Source organism: Pseudochaenichthys georgianus, chromosome 23, assembly GCF_902827115.2.
Source record: "Pseudochaenichthys georgianus chromosome 23, fPseGeo1.2, whole genome shotgun sequence".
NCBI classification, from domain to species: domain Eukaryota; kingdom Metazoa; phylum Chordata; class Actinopteri; order Perciformes; family Channichthyidae; genus Pseudochaenichthys; species Pseudochaenichthys georgianus.
In genome coordinates, this window is record NC_047525.1 from 63309 (window position 1) to 86567 (window position 23259).

The 23259-nt window shown below is 42.5% G+C and overlaps 1 protein-coding gene across 1 annotated transcript in view; it reads left to right on the forward strand.

Moving 5' to 3' along the window:
- LOC117439164 (pleckstrin homology domain-containing family A member 5-like) overlaps positions 1-23259 on the forward strand; it is a 101496-nt gene that overhangs the window by 9262 nt on the left and 68975 nt on the right. Inside the window, 2 exon segments of the mRNA XM_071201841.1 lie at positions 18789-18872; positions 22624-22677. Coding sequence (XP_071057942.1) covers positions 18789-18872; positions 22624-22677 — 138 coding nt within the window.

Below are 23259 nucleotides of genomic sequence, written 5' to 3' on the forward strand. Positions count from 1 at the left end.
CCATCATTTCCCCAGTAAACACTTCAGTGAAATGAAGTGTTTTCTCTCCATCTTTCAGTCCTAAAAGAAACAGAATTCCAAATGTCATAGTTTGAGTTTCACATTCTTCAAACCGCCACCTCCTGTGGGAGTGAAACATCATCAAGCAGATTAGATACGGTTTCCCCTTTTGTGAAATGTTAGGAAACCTCTCATTTCACACATTATTATCACCCATAAATAATGTGTTAGTCCAAAACATGCTTGATTAGTCATCGTTTTAAATCATGCAGTTGCACTGATCAGGTGCAGACATACACACACTCACACTCACTGTCAGGTTGTAAAGTCAGGTTTGGTCAGGTTCACCGCAGAGTCAGTCATTGACAGTGCCTTCCCAAGTTACCCTGTCGGTCAGTTGGTCTCAGTCTTTTTGGCCATGTGTCGTGCTCTGCAGAGACTTTGATGTTCCAGCACAGGCCAGCATCCTCCGTCTATACACATCTGTATATATGGAGCGCCATCATTTATTAATTCACAATTACAACTATAATGTTCAAGATATCTCCAACCCCTCCTTGCTGTTTCCCACATTCCCTGAAAAGTGTCTAGCCAAAAAAAATGTCACTTCCTTATTGTACTATTACTATTACTGCAATTCATTTACACCTAATTAGTATTAAAATGACTAATAGATCTATTTCAGAAACATGTGTACATCACTATCTTGTGTCAAAACATTACTAGGATCTGTAAAGATCTGCTATTTATTCTATAACTCATTCTATCAATTTATCTTCAATTCTGGTGCACTTAAAGAACAATGTTACCCTCTTTAACAGTGCGTGGAACTCTGGGTGTCTGAACATGAAACCAGTACCTCAAATTGAAATACTATATTTTGTTTAGAACCAGCTTTCCCTTCAACATGACCTATATAAATAAATATTTATCTGATCTTATAGAGCTGTTACTAAAACTCTCCCTTTGAACTGATCAATACTGTAACAAATTAAAACACTACCAAATTCACACACGAATAAAAAGTCCAGTGCATACTTCCTTCATGCCCCCCCCCCCTTTTTTTATCAGTGTGTATTAGACTGATTTTCCACTTCACTTTAATAGTTCTCCTCTTTACCGCTATTTTTATTTACCAATTGACTAATTTATGGTCAATACATCTTCTTATCTTCACTTATTTATATTTATCTTTTGTTCACGATAACAATCAATCAATCAATCAATGTTTATTTATATAGCCCAATATCACAAATGTTACATTTGTCTCAGTGGTCTTCACAGTGTGTACAGAATATCAGTATGACAATACGACACCCTCTGTCCTTAGACCCTCACATCGTACAAGGAAAAACTTCCAAAGAAAACCCAGTTTAAAGGGAAAAATGGGAGAAACCTCAGGGAGAGCAACAGAGGAGGGATCCCTCTCCCAGGACGGACAGACGTGCAATAGATGCCGTGTGTAAATTGAAAAGATAATACATTTGCAACATAGGTAGTCCAAATGTTTGGAAATGCATGTGTGTATAATAGGAAGATGAATCCACGAGGATATCCATCCAGGACCTATGATCCAGGACCACAGCCACGACTCAAGATCCAGCGCTCGCGATCCAGGACACAGGACCGCAGGATCATCCATGACTCCGGATCCCAGCGTATATAGACACCAAAAAGAAAGACATTTGGGGAAGCTGGGTTAATCGGAACATGAGTGTACACGGGTATAGACAGAGAGAAGGAAGAAGTAAGATGTCCCCTGACAAACTAAGCCTATATCAGCAAAACTAGGGGCTGAATCTAATCAGCCCTAACTATAAGCTTTATCAAAAAGGAAGGTCTTAAGCGCACTCTTAAAAACGGATAGGGTGTCTGCCGCCCGAACACAAACTGGAAGCTGATTCCACAAATGTGGAGCTTGATAAGAAAAGGCTCTGGCTCCCATTGTACTTTTAAAGATTCTAGGAACAACCAACAACCCTGCATTCTTGGAACGCAATGCCCTAGTAGGACAGTAGGGTATAATGAGTTCTTTAAGGTAAGATGGCGCCTGCCCATTAAGGGCTTTGTAGGCGAGAAGAAGAATTTTAAATTCTATCCTGTGTTCTATAGGGAGCCAGTGTAAGGCAGCCAGAACAGGAGTAATGTGGTCCCTTTTCCTAACTCTGGTTAGTACACGAGCCGCAGCATTTTGAATCAGCTGAAGCGACTTGATTGACTTCTTGGTACTCCCTGATAATAAAGAGTTACAATAATCCAGCCTAGAAGTAACAAATGCATGGACTAGTTTCTCTGCATCGTTTTGAGGCAAGATATGCCTGATTTTTGCAATGTTACGTAGATGGAAGTAGGCGGTCCTTGAAATTGATTTTATGTGGGCGTTAAAGGATAAATCCTGATCAAATATAACACCAAGATTCCTTACAGTCTCACTGGAGGCCAAATTAATGCCATCCATAGTTAGTATGTCTTTAGATAATTTGTTTCGTAGATTCTTCGGGCCAAGTACAATAACTTCAGTTTTGGTCGTGTTTAACATCAAAAAGTTTAAGGTCATCCACGTTTTTAAGTCCTTAAGGCAGTCTTGAATTTTATTTAGATGATTAATTTCATCAGGCTTGATTGATAAATATAGTTGAGTATCATCCGCATAACAATGAAAGTTTACAGAATGATTCCTTATAACATTGCCCAACGGAAGCATATACAACGTGAACAAAATAGGTCCGAGCACCGAGCCCTGTGGCACTCCACGGCCAACTTTGGTTTGCGTGGAAGACCCATCGCCAACACGTACAAACTGAGAGCGTTCAGATAGATAGGACCTAAACCAGCCTAAAGCAGTTCCCTGTATGCCAACTAAGTGCTCTAGTCTTTGCAATAGGATATCATGGTCGATAGTATCAAATGCAGCACTAAGATCGAGCAAAACAAGAATAGAGACAAGTCCCTTGTCTGAGGCTATTAGAATATCATTTGTGACTTTAACCAGAGCTGTCTCTGTGCTATGATGTGTTCTAAAGCCAGACTGAAAATCTTCAAATAAATCATTGTTTTTTAAGTAATCACACAACTGTTTTGCGACCGCTTTCTCAAGAATTTTTGAGAGGAACGGAAGATTAGAAATAGGTCTATAGTTGGCTAAAACCTCTGGATCGAGGTTGTGCTTTTTAAGAAGCGGTTTTATCACTGCTACTTTGAATGATTGTGGAACATAGCCTGATAATAAAGACATATTCATAATATTTAATAAAGAAGTGCTAATTAATGGAAAAACTTCCTTCAACAGCTTAGTTGGAATTGGGTCTAACATACACGTTGATGGTTTAGAAGAGAGAATCATTGAATGTAATTGTTCAAGGTTAATGGCTGAAAAGCATTCTAGTTTACTATCTAGTGTAATATTAGAACTTACGATTCCGGGAGCTGTTGATAACACTATACTGGTCGAAGGCAAGAGGTCATTAATTTTGTTTCTAAGAGTAACAATTTTATCGTTAAAAAAGCACATAAAATCATTACTACTGAGTGCTAAGGGAATAGAAGGCTCAATCGAGCTGTGGCTCTCTGTCAGCCTGGCTACAGTGCTGAAAAGAAATCTTGCATTATTCTTATTCTCATCTATTAATGAAGAGTAGTAGGCTGCTCTCGCTTTACGCAGTGCTTTCTTATATTCATTGAGAGTAATATGCCAAATTAAACGAGATTCTTCAAGTTTAGTGGAACGCCATATCCTTTCAAGTTGTCTAGACTTTTGCTTTATTTTGCGGGTTTCGGCATTATGCCATGGAGCTAATCTATGTTGTTTTATTTTCTTCTTTTTCAAAGGAGCAACAGAATCTAATTTTATTCGCAGCGCATCTATAGCACTATCAACAACATGATCAATTTGGGGTGGTGTACATTTTGTATAAGTTTCCTCCCCTACATGCAGACATGCTATCGAGTTAAGTATTGGTTGAATCTCTTCCTTAAATGTGGCTATAGCACTAACAGATAGGTTTCTGCTGGAAGAGCTTTTGACTAATGCTTTGTAGTCTAGTAACAGTACTTCAAAAGTTACTAAGAAATGGTCGGATAAAGCAGGATTATGCGGTTCGACTAATAGTTGCTCAATTTCAATACCATAAGTCAGAACAAGGTCGAGAGTGTGATTATAACAGTGGGTTGGTTTATTTACACTCTGACAGAAACCAACAGAATCTAATATAGAGTTAAATGCAACAGTAAGGCTATTTTTATCATCGTCAACATGAATATTAAAGTCACCTACGATAATTACTTTGTCTGTTTTAAGAACCAAAGTTGATAAAAACTCAGAGAATTCTGATAAGAATTCTGAATAAGGACCTGGTGCACGATACACTGTAACAAATAAGATTGGCTGCAAAGTTTTCCAGGTCGGATGCGTAAGACTAAAAACGAGGCTTTCAAAAGAGGTATAATTACATTTTGGTTTAGTATTGATAAGTAAACTTGAGTCAAAGATTGCTGCAACTCCACCTCCTCGGCCCGTGCCTCGAGCAATATGAGTGTTGACATGGCTGGGTGGAGTGGCCTCATTTATGCTGACATATTCTTCATGTCTCAACCAAGTTTCAGTGAGACAGCATATATCAATATTATAATCTGATATTAAATCATTTACCAATATTGCTTTAGATGCTAGAGATCTTATGTTTAAGAGACCACATTTAATCTTCCTGTTTTGTTGCACTGTAGTAGTTGTTACATTTACTTTTATTAGGTTATTATGTATGACACCTCTATTAGGTTTTACCTTAAATTGTCCTTGGGCAGACACACACACCGCTAATATTGGGTATTTTATTGGGTTCGGGATTCCTATGGGTGACTGCCTAGGAGAGAGCGCAGAGAAGCGTGTAAGACTGCGACTCTGCCTCCTGGTCTCAACTCCAGTTTGTCATGGATTACGTCCACAAAGCCCTGAAATGTTTGCCGAAATGAGATCTGCACCTTTCAAAGTAGGGTGAATGCCGTCTCTCTTAATCAGACCAGGTTTTCCCCAGAAGGCTGTCCAATTATTTACGAAGCCCACATTGTTTGCTGGGCACCACCAAGACAACCAGCGCTGAAATGATGACATGCGGCTATACATGTCATCATTGATCAGATTGGGGAGGGGACCAGAGAAGATTACGGTGTCCGACATTGTTTTAGCATAACTACACACCGACTCCACATTAAGTTTTGTGCATTCTGATTGGCGTAAACGAACATCATTACCACCGACGTGAATAACAATCCTACTGTATTTACGTTTATCTTTAGCCAGCAGTTTAAGATGCGCCTCAACGTCGCCCGCTCTGGCCCCCGGAATGCATGTGACTGTGGAGGCTTCGGTCTCTAAATTCACGTGTCTCATAATAGAGCTACCAATAACCAGAGTTGGCTTCTCAGCGGGTGTCTCGCTGAGTGGGGAATATCTGTTGTTAACAATGGTATAACAACCACATGTCATCAATTCTGGTCCCATGTTAAACTCTTTAGCAGTGTGTGGAACCCTGGATGTCCGAACATGCAACCATTACTCCCTCCTTTATCAAGGATTTAAAAACAGAAGTCATTTCATATTTCCTATGGTAATAACTATGCTACAATGGTGAAATCAATTATTTAGATTGGAATACTATATCTGGCTTGGCACCAGCTCTCCCTTTAACATTATCCATACAGATAAAGATTTGTCTTATAGAGTGGTTCCTAAAACTATCCCACTACTTTATTCACACGTGAATAAAAAATGTCAAAGAATATTTTGTTAACATGATGAAAAGATTGAAGAATATGGTTGTACTCTGTCATGTGGCCCCCTTTAACCCTCAGTGTGTTCTCATTTTACTCTAATAGTTTACTGCTATTTTTAATTTAATAAATCTTTCTGTCTTTACGTATTTATGCTTTAAATGTGCGTTTTGTGAATAAGTGTGTTTATGTGTAAACTCACTCATTCCCGTTTTCCTTTTCTCCTCCTCTGGTTTTCTCAAGCCGTGACCCCGGCCTCCTCACTTCTAATCGACCATGCCAACTCCTCTGATTCTGTGTTCTCTTCAGTCCATCAGCTGTAACTTCATCCGCTGTCAGCCATTGGCCCAGTTACATCTGCATGCCCCATCATGCTAATGTTCTTGCACTGCTTTGCATTTCATCTCCTCCTTTACAGTCTCCCTGCTGTTTTATGGAGGGCGGATTCTGCTCTCATGTCCCACACTTTGCTCTTGTGCTCAGCTTGGAACTTCATGGTCCCGTCTGAGGGACTGATGAGCGTAGATTTCTGCCCGTCAGCATGCTGTTTGGTTCTGGATGCCACAGGTGGAGATAGTTCTGGCTGCAGTCTTGTTGTTGTTGTTTCAGCTCTGGTTCTCTGTCTGTTCGATGGAGAAGGAGGAGTCTCCCGTTGGGTTAGGTCTTTTGTCTGCTTGGAGGGTCGGGATCGTAGCCTTTTCTAACTCAGAGGGGGAGTCCAGGTCTCGGGACGCATTACCTATAAAAAATCTAGCACACTGAGGTTAAATAAATCCAACCCTTTCCACTCTGACTCTTTGTAATCATACTATCTGTCTTAATTGTTAAATGCCATCTAAACAACCTAATTGATGTCTACAAATGATATTACAAAAACTCACTCTAACATTTTGTTTCATCCATTGCTACATATTTACCCAACATAACTCTTTCCGGAAACCATTTTCTCCTATACATTGAAAAACGTACATGTTTCCAGCATCACATATTCCACACACTACGAAAGAACATCTACATATTTTCTCCAATATTTTAAGCTAGTTTCTATAACAAGATTATCATGTGTGACATAATAATCAGATGTCTTGTTTGCTAACCAAGAATATTAAACTTTAAAATCTCTTTTGACCAGTTGAAGTCCTGCTTACTTCATCCTTAAACTCTTCTTTAATTTGAAACCAAAAAAGGTCTTTTCCTTCTCCACCATGATCCTATCTCTATATCAAAGTCCAGACAAACTGATGATTTATCTTCAGAAACCATGAGGAATGAAAACACTATTCTCCCTTACTTCAGTTCTAAATCAAATGAGCCAGACAGGAAACCCCCTTTAACCACTTGCTTATCCTATTATTTTGATCAAAGTTGTGTTACAAGCAGGTTAGATCTGTAATGAATTAAAATCAATATTTAAAGACGCAATATAAGTTAAATATATTGTTAAGCTAATTACTGTTTTATTGTGAAGGCCTCTCTGGCGAACAGCGGCCTTTGGCTTTTATTTTGAAAGGCCGTTCCGGAACAGCGACAATCGTTCTAATGCATTAACTATAGTCGTGAAAGAGACAAGGAGGGGGAAGGCGTGTGGAAGCAAGCAATGAACTGAAAATGCCACCAATCCTGTTTTAACGTGATGGTGCACATTGAAAACCGAAGCTCCCTGTCATAACTGACAAGCGTTCAAAAACCTTTCTGCTTATCCCTTAGGCCACTACTTTTTGTTTTATTCATAACCTAAAAATACAATTGTGATGAATAGCTTGCTTTTGTACCATTACATTTACCAACATAAAACAAGGTCTGTACTAATCAACAATGACAACCTACAGACAGCTCATTTATTTAAATATACGCACTATATTGACTTCGCTTTTATTTATCTGACTCAATTAACGTGCTTCCCCCCTTTTCAGCCACTAGATGGCAGCAGCAGAGCACAAATGAGCTTCACTCTTCTGAGCGAATGTCTGATTTCCACAGACAATGCTCACACAGGTTATTCAGGTAAAAATCACACAGATTTATTCCCCGTACAGTTTGTCCGGCTTGATAACGTGCCTCATATGTCGTCACGCAGGACTCTCTGCCTACCTTGCGATCAACGTTATGTTTACGTCAGCCTTTCAAATGAATGTTTACAGACAAGGGAAATGAGAGCCGGGCTCGTCACAATGTAGGTGACGTTAGCGCTCTCCCCCAAGGATTTAACAGATAACAGTCCACTGACACTTTCGCTTATTTGGTCTTGGACTGTTATTTACCCCCAGTTTTAAACGGCGGCTCGATCTGAAAATATCGAACATCCAGGTTTCGCCGTGTAGGAATCACACCCACAGCCCACGAACTGCACCGCTTCCACGCCACTTCAGAAATAAACTACCTGAGATCCACGCTAACTGCTTTATTTCTCGTCACGCAGGACTCTCTGTACCTTGCGATCAACGTTCACGTGTTTTATATAATTTTCCTAACATGGCAAAAATATGCATTGTATACTCCATTCAAACTTCCAAAACACTCCGAAACGCCTACAGACAATCCTACAGTTTCGTTACCTTATTTGTAGTGGCGCAGGGCCCTGCTATTGTCCGAGGCGTCTAAAAGTGTTTGTTCCCGACCTAGTCTGGTCGCCTGAATCCTTCCACAGCTCATGTTTATTCAGAAACGTCGGATCACCATTTGTTAGGAGATTTGGTGGACAACTCGTCCGCTTTCTTAAATCTCCTCGCGTCCCTACACAAGCCGTTATCTTACAGGAAGGAAACCCAGAGCATACAAGTAACCGTTTAACAATAATCCATTTTAATGGTAATATACAATGCAATACAATCAAGTACAATCAATACAGTACAAATTACATACAGTTCTGTGGGATCCCACATTTACCTGATACTCACGTGAGCCAGCCAGCCAGCCAGCCAGCCAGCCAGCCAGCCAGCCAGAGGAGAAAGAGAGAGAGCACACAACGGGGTTCCTGTCTAAATACCTCGCTGACCGGAGGAGTTATCTGCGCCTCCCTTCCAGACCAGTGATTGGCTGCCCAAATTATCATCAACACCCCACATCTTAAATTCCCCCACAGGGATGACTGTATGTTAACTCCTGACCTTCCCCCTCTTCCTTTATCCTCAAAAAACCACATGTTAGCAGGCCCAAAACCAGCCCAGTTTTCTACACAAATCATTTTCAAGCTTCTTCACAGTTTGCATGAATACATACAAATATTTCCTTACAAGTGGTAGCAAAAAAGATAAGCAGATTTAAGCTAATTTAAACATCTCCAACATGACTTCAGGACAGAGATGGGACCAAGTCATTGTTTTGCAAGTCCGAGTCAAGTCTCAAGTCTTTGCGCTCAAGTCCAAGTCAAGTCTCAAGTCAGGATGGGCAAGTTCAAGTCCTAAACTTTGACAAAACGAGTCTTAAACAAGTCATTATGTGCTTTAAAGAAGTGCTAATTAATGGAAAGACTTCCTTCAACAGCTTAGTAGGAATTGGGTCTAACATGCACGTTGATGGTTTGGAAGAGAGAATCATTGAATGTAATTGTTCAAGGTTTATGGTTGAAAAGCATTCTAGTTTACTATCTAGTGTAATATTAGAACTTACGTTTCTGGGAGCTGTTGATAACACTATAAGATAAAATGGACTTTTATTAATCCCTCGTGGGGAAATTGTTTCTCTGCATTTGACCCATCCTAGTGTTAGGAGCAGTGTGCTGCCATTTTGAACGGCGCCCGGGGAGCAGTGTGGGGAACGGTGCCTTGCTCAGGGACACCTCGGTAGCACTTGGTCTTGCCGGGACTTGAACTGGTGACCTTCCAGTTGCCAAGCCAAGTCCCTATCGACTTCGCCACCATCTCCTATACTGGTCAAAGGCAAGAGGTCATTAATTTTGTTTCTAAGAGTAACAATTTTATCGTTAAAAAAGCACATCAAATCATTACTACTGAGTGCTATGGGAACAGAAGGCTCAATGGAGCTGTGGCTCTCTGTCAGCCTGGCTACAGTGCTGAAAAGAAATCTTGCATTATTCTTATTCCCATCTATTAATGAAGAGTAGTAGGCTGCTCTCGCTTTACGCAGTGCTTTCTTATATTCATTGAGAGTAATATACCAAATTAAACGAGATTCTTCAAGTTTAGTGGAACGCCATATCCTTTCGAGTTGTCTCGACTTTTGCTTTATTTTGCGGGTTTCTGCATTATGCCATGGAGCTAATCTATGTTGTTTTATTTTCTTCTTTTTCATAGAACACTTTATGCCTAACAGCTGACAGAGGTCAGCTGTTAGGCATAAAGTGTTCTCATCAGACTGTATATATGCTGCCAACATGCAGCAGGGGCTGGGAGGCGTAGGGTCGCTGGTTCAAGTCCCTGAACAGACTTACAATATGTGTGGACTGCTACTTGGAGCACTCCCATTACTCCCCCGACGCTGTCTAGCTTCCCACTGCTCCTAGTACTAGGATGGGTTAAAAGCAGATTTCATCGGTTTCATCCTCCGATTCTATCATATTGTAACATACAACTAATGTCACTTTAGAATAATTAGTTTTTGATGGTCAGTCTTTTGAAATAAAATATTAAACTAAACAAAAGCTCAATGATTTGTAGTCCAGACAAATTATTATTGGGTTGACGACTCCACTGTGTATAATAGCAGATATTATGAGAAATCCAAGAGCTAGGAAGGAAGGACGGACCCAAGTGAAGAAATGGAGAAGGAGAGAGAAGCGGGGGGGGGGGGGACCAAATAGGTCGATAGTTCAAGCTTTTAAAGTTTTCGACCTCTTGTGGTCGTTTGTCCTACTCATTTCTAATGACCTATCTTTAGTTAAACATCCTAAATTGTAGGAAAGTTTGGCAAATAAAATGCTTTTTGATTAGATTTCTAGCGATAAGTGTATATTGTACTTTTAGAATACACGTCCAGTGGATGTGTGATCTATAGTTTGATAGATATTACGAAGATTATTTGAGGTCTCGCCAGGAGAACGTGTATATACTACGTCTTTCCCCCTATTCATTTCTATTGACCAGCGTCCATGTAAAGTTAGCGTCAACCCTCACGAGCTGAAAACAGTATTTCCGGTCTCAATGTTTTCATGATAAAACTGTATTCCCCTCACTGTCAAATGATTACACAGTGATATCTGCAGTACTCATCCACCAAAAAACATCAGTGTATCCTTGTTAATTACACGACGTTGATTGGTTTGAATTGTGTTCAATACTTTAGTGTTTTTCCCTTTCGATTCTCAGAGACACATTTATTTTTTCAGAGGTTTTGATAGCCGACAACATGTAATTACCCATAATCCTCAGCTATGGTTGAAGCTCTGTAATTGGATGTTTTAGCCGCAATGCACGTTGGGATATGGTGTTTATGCGATATTAAATCCAATTTTTTTTTTTATAATACTTTATTCCGCGTGTGCTTACTTTTCTCTTTGAAAGTCATCGCATAACTGTTGTAATACACGGTAGTTCTTTATTTATAGAGCCCTGATTAGAAGACTTCTGGACAAACTGGAAGAACTGCCACAGAAACTGAATACATGACGTGGGTCATAAATATATCAGCAATTAAACAACATCTTCAATTTCTCTTCACACAATACGTCTCCTTGCAGTATCAATACTAATTCGGCTGACTTTTATACTTAAAGGTGGGGTAGGTACGTTTGAGAAACCGGCTCGAGATCGCTAGAATTTGAAAATACACAACCGGAGAAAATCTGCCACTTCCTTACAGAGCCCCTCCTCCAACACACACAAACGCGCACATGACCAATGAGGGCACGAGATAAGTTTGTGCCCCGATGGAAGGCTGACAGGCAGGTAGGCCACAGGTAGATTGGTTGTACTTTTTACAGTATTACGGCTTCTACAGATGACATTTTTTTATGGATTTTTTGTCAAAGCACTTCAGATATTCATTGCTATCGGGATGTTAAGAGCATTCCATGGAATATAACAAAAAGTGTATCTCGAGCCGGTTTCTGAAACGTACCTACCCCACCTTTAATCCAATTGGTAGATAGGCTATATTTACACCATAATGGTGCACAACATCTAACCTAACATCTTCAGAAACCCTCCTGAACTCATCAGGTTCTGCAACACAATAACTCTCTCTTATTTATCAGAGAAAGAAACCGAGACTGAAGATGTTACAAATAAGGTACACACAGCATACAATGCCATAATAACTTTTTATTATGGCTGTCAGTCGATTAAAATATTTAATCCATAGTTAATCGCGATTAATCACAAATTAATCGCACATTTTTGATCTGTTCTAAATGTACCTTAGAGGAATATTTTTCAAGTTTGTAATACTCTTATCAACATATGAGTGGACAAATATGCTTTATGCTAATGTTTATTATCATTTGAACAATGAGACAAATGTAACATTTGTGATATTGGGCTATATAAATAAACATTGATTGATTGATTGAACAATGACAAATATACTCATGAATATTAAACACAACAACCTGGAACCTCTCATACAATAATACAATACTGTGTGTGTGTGTGTGTGTGTGTGTGTGTGTGTGTGTGTGTGTGTGTGTGTGTGTGTGTGTGTGTGTGTGTGTGTGTGTGTGTGTGTGTGTGTGTGTGTGTGTGTGTGTGTGTGTGTGTGTGTGTGTGTGTGTGTGTGTGTGTGTGTGTGTGTGTGTGTGTGTGTGTGTGTGTGTGTGTGTGTGTGTGTGATGGATCGTTGGAGCTATGTGCAACTCAAGGCATATGCTCGAACGGGAGCTGCCTGGACGCTGCAATCATGTTGCACTATCCGAGCTGAGTGTGCTGACTTCTCCTACAATGTCCCGCTGTCTGCTTCCTGCATCAAGTCAAGTGCTCGGCGCAGTTGTGGCGAAATGTCGCTCCTCTGTTTTCATTTAAACAGCTCCTTATATCCGTTAGCGCAGCTAGCTAGCACCAGATGCTAACAACAACAATGCACGTAAGGTCTCTCTCTCGCTCGCTCGGGCCACACACACACACCCTCCCGGTCCTCCCGATGGCCAGTCGGTGCCTGCTGGTGAGCGTGGAAGTGTGGTCTGCCACAAGCGGGCGGCAGGAGCGGGGCTGTCAGCATCAGCTTGTAGATGGTATTTTAAACTCGATGCGCTCTGAAACTACGGGGCGGCCGAGGAAAAAAAATACACATGCGTTAATCACGTTAAAATAATTAGTGGCGTTAATTTAACGCGTTATTAACACGTTAACTTGACAGCCCTACTTTTTATTATTAGTGTAGGGCACTTATGTATTTATAACATCGGAAGATTTGTAGTTTTATTCGTGTTTTCACATAATTGTACAGGATATTGCTATATTTTTTCACATATTGTAGTTCTACACATTAATATCTGATTTGTAAAACATCACAGACAGAAATGTATATCCGTCATTTAACGGTAAGCTATTGAAAATCTGATTCCATAGGTGTGTCTCCCATCACCAAAATCCCCTGACTATTCTTTCAACTCAGTATTTGCATATCGCATAAACACCATATCCCAACGTGCATTGCGGCTAAAACATCCAATCACAGAGCTTCAACCATAGCTGAGGATTATTGGTAATTAGATGTTTTGATGAAATGTGTCTCTCAGAATCTAAAGGGAAAAACACAAAAGCATTGTACACAATTTAAACCAATCAACGTTGTGTAATTAACAAGGATAAACTGATGATTTTTAGTGGATGAGTACTGCAGATATCACTGTGTAATCATTTGACAGTCAGGAGAATACTTCCGGTTTTACTATGAAAACATTGAGACCGGAAATACTGTTTTCACCCGGTGAGAGTTGATCCTAACTTTACATGGACACTGGTCAATAGAAATGAATAGGCGGAAAGACGTAGTATATACACGTTCTCCTGGCAAGACCTTAAATAATCTTCGTAATATCTATCAAACTATAGATCCTACACATCCACTGGACGTCGATTCTAAAAGTACAATGTACACTTATCGCTAGAAATCTAATCAAAAAGCATTTTAATGGCCAAACTATCCTACAATTTAGGATTTTCCAGAGAGGGTTATTTGTGAATATATGACCCACCGGAGCATTTGCAATCAACGGGAGCATCAGCCCATATGCAATAGTATGTAGCTCCCCATATGCCGCAAATTGTTGTTTCTTACACGACCACTAGAGGTGCTAAACTTTAAAACGTGACCATAGGTCGTAATAAGCTGTTGAACAATCACCCTATTTGGTCGTTTTTTGGAGGAGGACAGGCTGTGAAAGGTGAAAGGTTAGTGTCCCGGCCAGAGGGAGGGATGGTGAATGGCAGCCTGTCTGCAGGGAGACACACACACACACACACACACACACACACACAGACCCACACACTGACCACAGGGTGGCTTTTTCACATGGCATTTAAAGAGAAGCCCGTTTGTCCACACTGAGGACTAATGAGCACTATTGTACTATTGTTCAATAGTGTGTGTTTGTGTGTCTGTTTTACAACATGATTAAAGTTGTTGCATCATGTGAATCATTTTTGTATCTGCCTGACAGACAATGGATACAATCGCTGCTGAGTCACAATCATACACCCAGCATGGTTACACCAATACACCGTCACCATTGTACTTACTGATGTTAGCATACTGCAGATACAGTGTGTGGGTCAATGTGTGAGGTCATTAGGATCCGGTGTCCACCACACTGTAGTTGACCTCTGTAAAATGTCCTGCTCATCACATACTGTACTGCTACCAGTACAGATGTTTTACATCATGACATCTTTCCAATGAGATGAGCTTGGAGCCCGAGCAGCAGCTGCTGTGATTGGCTCTCTGTTCTCTCTGTTTACTCTCCGTCTTGGCCTTCCTAATTTACAGCTTGTTTCTCACCTCCATCCTCTCCATATCCTCTAGCCTCCCTGTATCTCTTATGTTCTCTTCTCCATTGTATTACCCTCACAACAACTTAAAGGTCTGTGCCTCCAGAACAGCCTCAATGGCTATCTAGCTAGTTAGCTAGCTTAAAATCCTCTCACTTGCTGGAAAATCTGTAAACATTGAATCAATTCAACTTAGCATCGGCAGCAAACCTTGTGTATATTAATGTAAACCTGATCAAAATAGGATACATTAATTTGCACAAATAATAAAAGGGTATTGATTTGACATTAAGTTGAACTTAATGTCAACTTCCAGATAAGTTTAACTCAGTTTGCCTTGTCTCATAAGTAGTGCTTAGATGGCCCTGAGCCATCGGGCAGCCCTTAATGTCGAGCCCTGGCTTATAAAACACATACAACCTTCAATTAAAGGGTTTTGCAAAGAAAGTGGTGGCCATTTTGAATTTTGCTGCCTTTAGCTTTCCAGACTGTAAACTGAAAAATCTGTAAACATTGAATCAATTCAACTTAGCATCGGCAGCAAACCTTGTGTATATTAATGTAAACCCTTCAATATGTTATATAGAAATAATCTTTTAAGTATATTTACCCATTTTGAACACCGCAAACAATCCAGAGGACAACAAGTGCATTGCTTGAAATGGATTTCGCTTTGGAGAGACAAAAAAGGCACAGCGCCATCTAGTGGCCTTATTGAGAACAGGCTTAACCAAGGCATCACCTGAAAGCTTATTTTCTGCTCTTTCAATAGGTTGGCTCAGTTTGTCTTTACTATGAACTGTCACAGAGATATTCAATCAGAAAGAGAATGATGGCATCTGATCGAGCCAGAATATTTGACTTTTTTTCATATAGGGGTTGCATTGTTTGGACCCTCACTGTAGCTTTCCAGTAGCTAGTTGACCGGGTTGTCCACCCAGGTTGTGATCCTTGAAGGTCCTAGATATCATTTCTGGTGGATAACCTTTTATAACATTCCATGTCTGATTTCCTAAAAAAGTGGGTTTTGCCCCCTGGGTACAATGCTACAGAGCAATAGGAAGCATGGCCCCCTGCTGAGGGGCTGCAGACTGAACCTGAGACCTTTGAGTGTCAGCCCTCAGCAGCATTATGAGGACAGAGATCAGAATGCAACCAGGACTCGATGACCCTCACCTCACGGCGCACTGCTGCAAACCATGAAAGTGCTGTGTATGCGTTCGTGGCCTCTTCTCAGGGTGGACATGGTTCCACAGCAGACTGCTGTATCCTCTCTAGTTTGCCAAATGACTGCTTAGAATACACAGCCATTGAATTAAACATCTCCAGGCTCTGGCTTGACAGCCTGTCATCTGCTATCAATCAAAAATAGAAAGGGAGCGTGTCTCCCTTTTAAATAAACAACTATTATGTAAACATTTAAAATGTGACATTGGTGTTTTTTTTATGACAAATGATTGACAGCTTGCAGTTTCTTTGGTGTTTATTTCTTCCAATGGGGGGTGAGGGAAAGCCATGCAAGGGACCGTCTAATGGTGACAGTGTGTGTCTTTCATGAAGGCTGCAGGTGTCTCATCGGAGCTTTCTAGAGCTGTGCAGGGTAAGAGCGGACGGGTCTGTGTGTGTGTGTGTGTGTGTGTGTGTGTGTGTGTGTGTGTGTGTGTGTGTGTGTGTGTGTGTGTGTGTGTGTGTGTGTGTGTGTGTGTGTGTGTGTGTGTGTGTGTGTGTGTGTGTGTGTGTGTGTGTGTGTTAAACTCTGATCATGCCAGCTGGACTCTGCCGTGGCTTTCCTCCAGATGCAGGGAACTTAAGTAGTACAAGAATCCCCCCCTTCCTCCCTCCTGCACATCTGGCCTCTCCAGATGTGGGTGAAAAACATGTAACCCCCCCCCCCCCACACACACACACACAGACCACACTGGGTTTATTTAGGGGTTCTCACTTTACTCCGCTGTTTGTTTGGCTGATCACAATATGTGTGATAGATATAATTGAAGTGTAAGACTGTGCACAGGTGGTGATAGAGAGCTGGCATGCCAGGGTGAGAGGCTTGGTCTCTTCTAACTCCCCGTGTTGCTAATCAGATCCATTCTTTTCTGAAAATGGCAGCAAGTCTATGGATGATGTAAAATACCTGGAGATATGGCTCCTAGAAAGACATTTAATTAGTTTGAAGTTCTGTGCTGTCAGATGTGTGGCTGACTGTAGATCACTTGAGTTTATAATAATTGGCAATAGGCCATGTTTGAAAGTGTTTAACACGTGTTCCACAAGTCCTCCCGTGTGTGTTTTTGACAGTTGATTCTCCCACCTTCATCGTCATCATCGTGCTTTTAGGGTTGATAACACACTCCTTTATTTGAAAGGGGGGTGGAGGAGTCAGCAGGCTTCTTGTGATGCAGCATATGACTGAGAGAGAAGCAGCGGGGGGGGGGGGGGGGGGGGGGAGAAAGAGTGGGAGATTAAGCAGAACATTAAAACGTAGGAAGTAAGAAAGCAAGAAAATGTATTAAGTATAAAGGAGGAATGAAAACTGAGGAAGAGAAAAAGAAAAAGATTGATAGAGACGAGTGATGAGAGAAAAGTGTGGGAGAAGAACAGACGGAGAAACGAGGGGGTGTACCGACAGTGTAACTGTGTTTCATTCAAATAACGCCATCCACTAAATAAAGAATTGAATATTGATTAATGATATGATATGAATTCATTAAAATGGCACTTTAATGTCCTACTTAAGATCTCAGATGTGAATGAATGAAAGAACATGACAAGAGGAAGAGGAGGGACGGGGGAGGCAGGAAGTGGCAGTGAGGCAGAGGGGGGGAGGGTCTCCTCAGTGCTGAGCACACACAGACACCACACGCTGCGGAGTCTGTGTGTGATGCTCGTCAGCTACCTTCCTCTTTAGAGCCAATCAGGACATCATGCTGAAGTTTAGCACCACCCCCCGCTGCAGGTGTGTGGTTTGAATAGTGTGTGTGTTGTGGCGCTGATGTGGTACTGCTATGCTCTGGTGGATGTGGGTGTCGTGGTGGCGCTGATGTGGTACTGCTATGCTCTGGTGGATGTGGGTGTCGTGGTGGCCCTGATGTGGTACTGCTATGCTCTGGTGGACGTGGGTGTCGTGGTGGCGCTGATGTGGTACTGCTATGCTCTGGTGGACGTGGGTGTCGTGGTGGCGCTGATGTGGTACTGCTATGCTCTGGTGGACGTGGGTGTCGTGGTGGCCCTGATGTGGTACTGCTATGCTCTGGTGGATGTGGGTGTCGTGGTGGCGCTGATGTGGTACTGCTATGCTCTGGTGGATGTGGGTGTCGTGGTGGCGCTGATGTGGTACTGCTATGCTCTGGTGGACGTGGGTGTCGTGGTGGCCCTGATGTGGTACTGCTATGCTCTGGTGGACGTGGGTGTCGTGGTGGCGCTGATGTGGTACTGCTATGCTCTGGTGGACGTGGGTGTCGTGGTGGCCCTGATGTGGTACTGCTATGCTCTGGTGGACGTGGGTGTCGTGGTGGCCCTGATGTGGTACTGCTATGCTCTGGTGGACGTGGGTGTCGTGGTGGCGCTGATGTGGTACTGCTATGCTCTGGTGGATGTGGGTGTCGTGGTGGCCCTGATGTGGTACTGCTATGCTCTGGTGGACGTGGGTGTCGTGGTGGCCCTGATGTGGTACTGCTATGCTCTGGTGGACGTGGGTGTCGTGGTGGCGCTGATGTGGTACTGCTATGCTCTGGTGGACGTGGGTGTCGTGGTGGCGCTGATGTGGTACTGCTATGCTCTGGTGGACGTGGGTGTCGTGGTGGCGCTGATGTGGTACTGCTATGCTCTGGTGGACGTGGGTGTCGTGGTGGCGCTGATGTGGTACTGCTATGCTCTGGTGGACGTGGGTGTCGTGGTGGCGCTGATGTGGTACTGCTATGCTCTGGTGGACGTGGGTGTCGTGGTGGCGCTGATGTGGTACTGCTATGCTCTGGTGGACGTGGGTGTCGTGGTGGCGCTGATGTGGTACTGCTATGCTCTGGTGGACGTGGGTGTCGTGGTGGCGCTGATGTGGTACTGCTATGCTCTGGTGGATGTGGGTGTCGTGGTGGCGCCTTCACGCTGCCTCTGTCTGACGCTCTGCTCTCTCTCTCCCTGCAGCCACAATGAGAGAAAGGTGACCTGCAAGCACCCGGTGTCCGGAGCCCCCTCCCAGGACAACTGCATCTTTGTGGTGAACGAACAGTAAGTCTCTCTGCTCTCAGACTCACCTGCAGCATTGTGTCACTCTGAGCTAGGGAGGCTGTGGACTAGTACGTTGGTGTTGGGATCAGGGGGGCACAGGTTCAAACCCCACTGCAGTCACCCCAAAGTGCTCCTGTGGGGATGGTCCACGGTATTGAGTATGTAAGTCGCGTTGGATAAAAGCGTCTAACGAGTGACATGTACTGTAAAATCTGGGTACTGATTGGAAAGGTCACTGAAACACTTTCAGATGGAGTCCTTCATCTGACCTCTGTTGGGTGAATGCTGCCTTTATCACACTGCGGACTGAAGACACAAGTTGTTTGGATATGAACTCTGAATATGAGCAGCATCTCATTCAGTTCAGTTTGTTTCCTGTGCTGTGCAGAGGTGTAAAGTAAGTAAGCACCATTTTGAGACAGCTGTACTTTACTTGAGTATTTCAATGTTATGCTGTGTACTTCTACTCCACTACATGTATTTAATAGCTTTAGTTACTTCTCAGATGTGGATGAATGATGTGAAATATAATCAAGTGTTGAATCAGACTTTAGTTCCACCTGGAGTAAATCCACCAGCTACCCTGCAGTCTACAAAGTACTTCAGACTAGCTGCACCTTCACCAGCTACCCTGCAGTCTACAAAGTCATTCAGACTAGCTGCACCTTCACCAGCTTTGAGAACACTTTCATGATCAATAATTATAAAACATATCATATATATTATTCTGAAATGGACCAATCTGCACAACGACTACTTTTACTGTCGCTACTTTCACTATAATTTGATGAGAATACTTTTCTACTTTTACTTGAGGAACATTTTGAATGAGGACTTTTACTAACAGAGTATTCCTATTCCTACACTCTGGTACTTCTACTTTAACTCAAGTACAAGATCTGAGTACTTCTACTTTTACTCAAGTACAAGATCTGAGTCCTTCTACTTTTACTACAGTACAAGATCTGAGTACTTCTACTTTTACTACAGTGCAAGATCTGAGTACTTCTACTTTTACTCAAGTACAAGATCTGAGTCCTTCTACTTTTACTACAGTGCAAGATCTGAGTACTTCTCTCACCTCAGCTTCTGTTATTGAAAGAATTGGCTGCCTCTCAGACCAGAAGTCAGACTGTAACGGAGCGTCCACACTACAGCTTCAAAAGAAGCTTGGAGCTGGGCGTGTCTGAAGCTTGGGGATTTTATTCGAGCAACACGACCAACAACCAATCACATGAATCTCCCGCCCCCGACATACAAAGCAAAAAACCCCGGGGATTTTATGGGAGCAATATATATATAAATATATAAACTCCCCAAACAGGCGAAAACCTACCCGTTTCCCCACTGTCTCTGCCACCTCCCTCCATGCTGGCTCCTCCGGTTTGTATCCCGGGAGGTGAAGAGGGTCTGGTCATACAAAACCGGGTGATTGCTACGGCGATAGTTAGTTTCTCCTCCGACTTTTTTTGAAATATAGAAATGAACGGCGGGATATCTCTCCCAGCTTAGACGCGGTTTGATTGGCTACGGCTTCAGCTGTCAGATTTTCAGAAACAGGATTTGATTGGCTGGCGCTGGCTACTCCGGCGTCTCCGGCGGAGACGGACCGCTCTGCTACCCACAATTCAGTTTGGCGAAAAGCCAGGCAACGTGACGTCACCCCATTCAAAGTGAATGGACAGACGTGCTGGAAGCCGTTGTGGAAGCTGTCGAAGCTGTAGTGTGGACGGGCCGTACGGCAGGTTCTCCAGAGCTACAGCTGGTTGTTGTGGCACTGTGTGAACACTCTGTGAGCACACACTGCTACACAGCATGCAGCAGGACTCTCTGTAAAGCAACTGTACATACTAAGTGAGTGTTTGTGTTGAACAGCCGTTGGTCATAAACAATAGCCCTTAGCTGTTATTTGAGACTGAATACATTTCTGATGCTGGTTTTTCCTTCTTGCAATGATGTAACACATGTATGATAAGCGTCAGTCGGCTCGAGGCAGTCCAGTGTTCAGATATGGCTTTAACTGTGGTGCTTTGGAGGATCCTGCATCATCGCCGTCTTAAAGCTCTTTATAATAGTAATATTCAGAAGCGGCCACGCAGCTGTGAGGAACAGAGCGTCAATGTGCAGCAGGAGGGACGCCCACAGTGGAGCGGAGACACCACAGTCCTCAGTCTGTCCCTCCCACCCAGTCCTCAGTGTTTATGACACAGAATGGTCCAATCCGTTCTCAGTCCCACTTCTGATCCCACGCCTTCTCTCAGGGTCATAATAAACTGTGTGTGTGTGTGTGTGTGTGTGTGTGTGTGTGTGTGTGTGTGTGTGTGTGTGTGTGTGTGTGTGTGTGTGTGTGTGTGTGTGTGTGTGTGTGTGTGTGTGTGTGTGTGTGTGTGTGTGTGTGTGTGTGTGTGTGTGTGTGTGTGTGGTTTGCATTTGTAATCGTGTTGAGCAGACAGGAGGTGTGTGATGCTGCTTATGAAAGTTTCCCCTGGCTCCGCCCAGCTGGCACATGTTGCATGACTATTACATGCATGGAACTTACCATGTTCCTTTTCTCCGTGGTGTGTGCTATATGTTAACTCACTAATATCTTGTTCATCAGAGTTCATCTCCCTTATGTTTCGTTAATATCCCCCTGCTCCCCACTTCTTAACAAGTTTATTGGAGGAGTTTTCAAAGACACTCGTGTGCCTCGGCTCTGACAATTAGTCATTGTCTTTGTCTCTTCCTGCTTCCTCAGTCCGTCTCCTCTCTTAATTGTTAACACATTCCGCTCACATGTCTCCAGAGTCGGGTTGTACAAATAACAGAAAGATAAGAGCTCAGAATAACAAAAGAAAATTCAAACAGACAGACGTTAGAACATCTGAGAGAGGGGGGGATAAGAAGAGAACCAGGGACATGGCTAATGGGAGGCTCTGAATGAGCAAAGCTGTTTCGGAACGCTGATGGATAAAAGTAGGGCTTTAAATTCATAATCACGCGGGAGGGACTGCTTGGTTGGTGTTTTGGACAAGAGGTTTAGGGTTTGACCAGAAACCCAGCCTGTCTTCAAATGGACACACTCCACCTGCACACACACCTCTACGGTCCTCTCCTCTCGGGATGCTGACATAATGATGGTGTTCACTCAGCGAACAGAACATGGACATGATCCCCATCGACACGTATGGGCTCAGAACAGTCTCATAATACACACATGCACACAAAAGGATTCACACTTATATCTCCGAATCCACACTTGTGTTTTTCAATGCACACACAAATGTGTTCCGTTTCATATACACGTAAATACAATCCAAATACAGAAAAAAGTTTTTCATGTGTATTTTTGATCCTCAAATATTTGTTTTCCGTTTAAATCCTCTGCACCTGCAAACACAAACCGCTTCCTGTGCACGGATCGCTGTGCATTCGTGTGTGGGTTTTTTGAGACTCCCCTGACGGTCAGCCGATTCGTATTTGTAATTGTTTCTATCTATAGCCAATCAGATGTCTCCTCAATAATAAGCCAATCACATGAGCGCGCCCCCACGAGGGTAGATTTCTTTATTTATTATATAGTTGAATAACATTGTCTCAAAATGACTGTTATAGTTGTATTGCAACAACTTCTGGTACAATTTGTTGTAGTTATTACTGACTTCGCCTTCACTCTTTATCATTGTTTTTCCTTCTTAATGTTTTCATTTTTTGTTTCAAATTCACAATGTTATGTTTTTCATTCTCTTTCCCTCCTTTGTTCTGTTTCTAGCACAAATGATGGGAAGCTTGTCCACCCTGACACGCCCATAGAGGCTCTCAGCAGGTAACCCCGACCCCACCGACCGAATGCTTCCCTATTGGCTTCCTGCTTTATTATAAGTGTGCTAGTGTCAGTGACTAACCCTGAGGGGGTGCATGCATAGTGTGTCGCTGTGTTCAGGGACCAGTCACACGAGGAGACCAGTGTCAACATGAAATAACACACCACAGAGTTTTAAAAAGAATACAGACGATTGACCGGTCTTTAGGTTTATCGTTCACTCCCTAGTCTCCTGCTGCTGATGTAGTTGACACGGCAACAACTCATAAAGCTGTAGACACTACTTTAACCATCTTGACCCAACTACAACTATTAAGGGGGGGGTAAGCAAATGTGATTAAGAAAATGCCAAACTCATAAACGTACTTGTCCAAGTCACCTAAAGAGAATAATGAGGTTCAATGCACCAATGATGCTTCCTCCATATCGCTCCTGCGTTCTCTTGTAAATGGATGAAGGTCTATCCTGAGCTGGAGGACACCCTGTCATAATAATAATAATACATTACATTTATATAGCGCTTTTCCTGGTGCTCAAAGCGCTTTACAAGCAAGTAAAACAAAAATAACACCAAAAGTAAAAACT